The sequence below is a fragment of the Neodiprion pinetum genome, chromosome 6 (assembly GCF_021155775.2).
Source record: "Neodiprion pinetum isolate iyNeoPine1 chromosome 6, iyNeoPine1.2, whole genome shotgun sequence".
NCBI lineage: Eukaryota > Metazoa > Arthropoda > Insecta > Hymenoptera > Diprionidae > Neodiprion > Neodiprion pinetum.
Window position 1 is genome coordinate 2,825,681 of NC_060237.1, and position 5,063 is coordinate 2,830,743.

General features: G+C 38.2%; 1 protein-coding gene across 2 annotated transcripts; it reads left to right on the forward strand.

Moving 5' to 3' along the window:
• The first annotated feature begins 1 nt into the window (after position 1).
• Positions 2-3,618, forward strand: Nap1 (Nucleosome assembly protein 1). 2 transcript variants are annotated; one of them, XM_046632451.2, is made up of 9 exons: positions 2-161; positions 614-773; positions 1,042-1,322; positions 1,851-2,004; positions 2,099-2,236; positions 2,354-2,501; positions 2,584-2,703; positions 2,792-2,902; positions 3,271-3,618. In XM_046632451.2, the coding sequence occupies exons 2-9, from the start codon at positions 618-620 to the stop codon at positions 3,279-3,281; spliced, it is 1,119 nt and encodes a 372-aa protein (XP_046488407.1). In that variant the 5' UTR covers positions 2-161; positions 614-617; the 3' UTR covers positions 3,282-3,618. The 2 variants fall into 2 exon arrangements, with proteins under 2 accessions (XP_046488407.1, XP_046488406.1); XM_046632450.2 differs by having other exon boundaries at positions 2,792-3,618.
• Positions 3,619-5,063: the final 1,445 nt, after the last annotated feature.

Genomic DNA, 5,063 nt, shown 5'->3' on the forward strand with positions numbered 1-5,063 from the left:
TTCGGACTGTTGGTAACACTGAGTCTCCGGGCTACGTTCGCGCCACTCGAGAGTCGAGACGAGACTCGATTATTTTTTATACGGTGGTACCCGGACCGGTTCGCTGTTCATTCCTTCGTTCGTCTCCGTCTTTTTTGGACTGTGAGCATCCTCAACCAAGGGTATAAATTTTTAATATATATCATTAATTCAATCGCCGCTTATTATCCGCGACGTACTCCACTTTTCACGCGTGACGGCGCTCGTTAATTAACATATGAAATATCATTGATTCATCCAGCTAATTTAACATCTGAAATTTGCTCCATGTGCACGCTGCCTTCGGTCGCGGCGCATAAAACTTTACTTCAAACTTTGACAATATAATCTCCGATATTTTCGTACGAGCAGCTTATTGAAAGTATTTTTACATTTAAAAGTATCCACGTAGTCAAGGATTTGAAAATCAGTCCGCATCCTGATCTTTTAGGAGTTTCAGATTTGACAAATTAAACGTGTTCGCACGCGGGCAACCTTTTGTTCTCCCTACATGGCTATTCAAACGTCAGACATATTGGGAGGGAAAGATGAACAGTTTTTTTTTACTCTGTTATTTGCTATTATTTTACACCAGAACCATGACCACCGATCCTGAACGTGCTGGAGATGCCAGTGACTTGGAATTCGTTGAGGATGAAGATGAGAATCACCCTACAGGTATCAACTCGCAGATCCTTCGCAGGCCCGATCTGTTGGCAGCTTTACAAGATCGTATTCATGCACAAATGTTGGAGGTACTTTGTTCGCTTGTAGTTCTCTTATACTAAAGGATCCAGGTTTGATGGAGATGCTAAAGAAAAATGTTTTTAACAATGCAGAGATAATTAATCATTCATACATCTTACATATACGACGTAAATTATATTTGATTCAAATCAATTTTACATCATGTTTCCAAACTCAATATCTCAACACATCAGTAACAATAACATGTCGTGTGAACAGCTCTCATTTATTAGTGTGAAAATATAAAAGTGTTTGACAATCTTCTTTTTTTAACAGGCACTTCCAGCTCCCGTGAAACGTAGAATTAAAGCTTTAAAAAAAATACAATTGGTAGCTACAAATATTGAGGCGAAGTTTTATGAAGAAGTTCATGCTCTGGAATGCAAATACCACAAAATGTACGTACCTTTGTACGAAAAGAGGGGAGAAATTGTATCAGGCATCTATGAACCAACTGAAGAGGAGTGTGAGTGGGAAAGTGACGAGGAAGAACAAGGCCTTAGTAGCGAATTGAAGACTAAGGTGAAGATTGAAGATCTTAAAGAGAAAAAAGACGAGTATGTTTCTTTGCTTTCAAGGCTTTTGATTCACTGATTATTATAGCTTATGTAACGTATCAAATCAACTCAACCATTTATGCAATCAGAATTCAATATAAAGCAAAATTTTGTTGCTTATGCTATATTCAATTGGTTCCTGGTAACAGGACAACATAATACGTTAACAAACACGTACATGTCCTTGAAGAATAGTTTTGAATCATCAGAGAATATACACTCTCGTGATCCACTTATCTTTCGTGACCTCTGAACTGCCAACTGTATTATTAATTCCTTCTGCCTTTGTGGAGTACAGAATACGCGGGGGTGACAATTTGATCCATACTTTGAAATAAAATTGATAACACCGGCGATATCGGTTGTGTTAAATTTGTACATATTCAAAAAGTAGAGTAAATCTTTAATATTACACCCATGGCTGTTTCTTACTAAGACACCGCTATTAAAAAGTCATGATATCTCTATATCGGACGAAATTTTTTTTTTTTTTTTTTTCCATATACCTAATTCTTTATTCGTTCTCAGGGCTAAAGATGAGAACGTCAAGGGTATTCCAGAATTTTGGCTCACAATATTCAAGAACGTGGGAATGCTGGCAGAAATGGTTCAGGAACATGATGAGCCCATTCTTAAACATCTTTATGATGTCAAAGTTATTTTCCTAGAATCAAACCCAATGGTGAGCAACGAATAAATATGTAATCATGACTAACTCATTGAAATCCAAGTCTTGGCATGAACTTAACAGCCTTAATGTTATGTTTTTATTTTAGGGCTTTGTTCTGGAATTCCATTTTGAACCAAATGAGTACTTCTCAAACTCTGTTCTCACTAAGGAGTATACAATGAAATGTGCCCCAGAGTTGAGCGATCCTTTCAGTTTTGAAGGACCTGAAATCTACAAATGCAAGGTAAAAATTTAATGAATTTGTATGCGAAAGATTTAGCTTTGCTATTCAGCGTCAATGTATTTCCTATTTTACCTAGACTAGAATCTACTCGGTAATGTAATTTGTGGAATTCAACAGGGCTGTGTAATCGATTGGAAGAAAGGAAAGAACGTTACTGTAAAAACGATCAAGAAAAATCAGAAACACAAATCTCGTGGATCAGTACGCACGGTCACAAAGACTGTACAGAATGATTCCTTCTTCAATTTCTTTAGTCCTCCAATTGGTAAGGAATTCTGTCATCTGATATTTTTCTGGTAGAATCGTTGGGTAAAATTTGCAATTGAAAATCATTTTTGTTATCACAGTACCCGAAGATTCAGAAGCTGAAATCGACGACGAAACTCAGGCCCTTTTGACGAGCGATTTTGAAATTGGTCACTACATAAGAGAGCGTATTGTACCCAGAGCAGTGCTGTATTATACAGGTATTCAACAAAATTTCAAACTAGATAAAGAAAAGTGAGCAAAAGACAGGTTGCAATATATTGTGTACAAATCTTTCGGCATTCTCAGGCGAAGGACTGGAGGATGAGGAAGATGATTACGAAGAGGAGGTTGAAGAAGAGGACGACGATGACGAGGTGGATGAGGAAGAAGAGGATGGCCATGTTAACGCCCCTCCAGGTGCGAAACTGCCCCAGGGAGCCAATCCCAATGAGTGCAAACAGCAGTAGGACTATAGAATATGTGAAATAACTAATCATAGTACCTATACAACTTTATTATAAGCCATCCCATTAACCACGCGATTGACCACTATCCTTAGATTGTACCTCAGTTCCGACTTGAACCGAAACACATAAACATTCCGAAGTCCTAATCAAAATGCAGAATTCACAATATATACGGTCTTGCAAATCTCTAGTGTACAACGTTTATATCAGCTATGACTTCTGCACTATGCTTTGAAGGCTTACGGAATATGATGTGCTTTGGCCTCTGATCCATTTACGTAAACCATCCGCTAATCATATCAATCTCTCCTATTCCAGATCAAGCCTAGAAACTTCAACTTACCAGTGAAAAAATTATGTGTAAAAACCTCTCTAAATCCGACGTTCATGACGATTGATGAGTAAATTTGACGCATTTAGAAATACGTATACATCTAACGTGTTTATAACATCTGAAGTATATTGATAATGTGGTTCTCTCCTCTAGTATATTCAACGTTCCTCTAATTATTAATTGCTTCAATATTTTTTTAAACTATTGTTACGTTTATATGTATGTAGACAGGAAATGATTTGAAAACTTTTTTCAAAATCTGTGTTGACCTATACAAAAGAGAAGAATTTTCGGTACTGTTGAGGCATTTTAATACAAAAATGTGAAAAAGATTTAAATGATCATTTTCATTCCCTACTTTTTCAATCCTTATGTGATTACGTCCCTATCGTTGTTACTCAATTTTAAATTTGTAATAAACCTTTATCATACAAAACAAACAAATTTTGTTTCAAAATATCGAAACTAAAGGATATGACTTAATGAGCTGGGGATATGTGTGCGCGATAACACGTGTGCGTGCATATACATTCATCTATGCTAGCTGAATAGTTAACGACAATTAATGTCATGGAGCGGGAGTAGCCGCAATAAAAAAATTGCGGAGTGACGTGTCCTACCACACATGCACTGCTTCGTGACAATCGTGACCAATTATTACTTAGCACGGTCTTATATCCTTGACTGAGGATGCTGAAGGTAATGGGTCTAACACAAAGCGACACCAAGTGATTTTATTGGCTAGATCTAACGGAATAGGTCAATGAAATCACTTTGTATCGTGTTGTGTCAGAAAATTGTCGTAAAAGGAAAACGCTAATTATGACTGCGTTAATATTTGTGCCATCGATTTGGTTAGGGGAGTTAGGGGATAATTTCCGGTTTCTGCACCTGTCAACCGTAGACTTATAGAGACTCGTCTATGCTGTCAACCACCTGTCAACGCTGCAATGATTCGATAATTGCAGAAAAGTACAATTTCCACCGTCTTCGACTGGATTTTCACAAGCAGCAAATTAATGGAGTAGCGCGGTGTTACAGACAGCAAAAGACGCGCATGATAATGCGTGCCGACGCGGGGACACGACAGCAAAATGCTACGCATCAAAACCAATGATATTGTAGTTTTTGTCATGGTAGGCATAAAGTACGGGAAAACGTTCATGTTTCGCGAGCGTAAAGTTGAATTTTACGCCTAGTGGGCATAAACTCATAATATAAACGTTTTCCCGTATGTTACGCCTACTAGGTCGTTAAATATCCAACTCTACACCCACAATATGAACATTTGCGCGTGCATACATCGACGGGTCCTATGAAAACAGACAAATTTCGGCGGACCAGATAGAACGGACGTATCTCCCAAGTTGCTATAGCAAGTATATTCAGAACAATCAGAACTCGAGTTCTGTATATCTATCGGATCCCCAACACAGTTCTCAACATGCCCACTTACCCGTAGAGTCTGGTAACGAAAATTTGTCCAGCGGTAACCGTCTTTGAATTCTTCCGTGTACGGATACGGTACCATAGACTTGTTGGCCGTGTTCGTAAATTGACTGCCAGTGCTGAAAATTCCCTAGGACAGAGACAGAGCTGTCCATGAACTCGGCAGCACAAAAGAGATGAAAGATTGCTGACAGTACTGTCAGATTAGAGAGTATTTCATTTGTCACAAAACGCTACGGGTGGTTGAGTTTCATACTACTGAAAAATCCCCAAAATTATTGCAGTTTTGTAGTGTGGAAGTCAGTCTTATTCCGTCCTAATTGTTGGA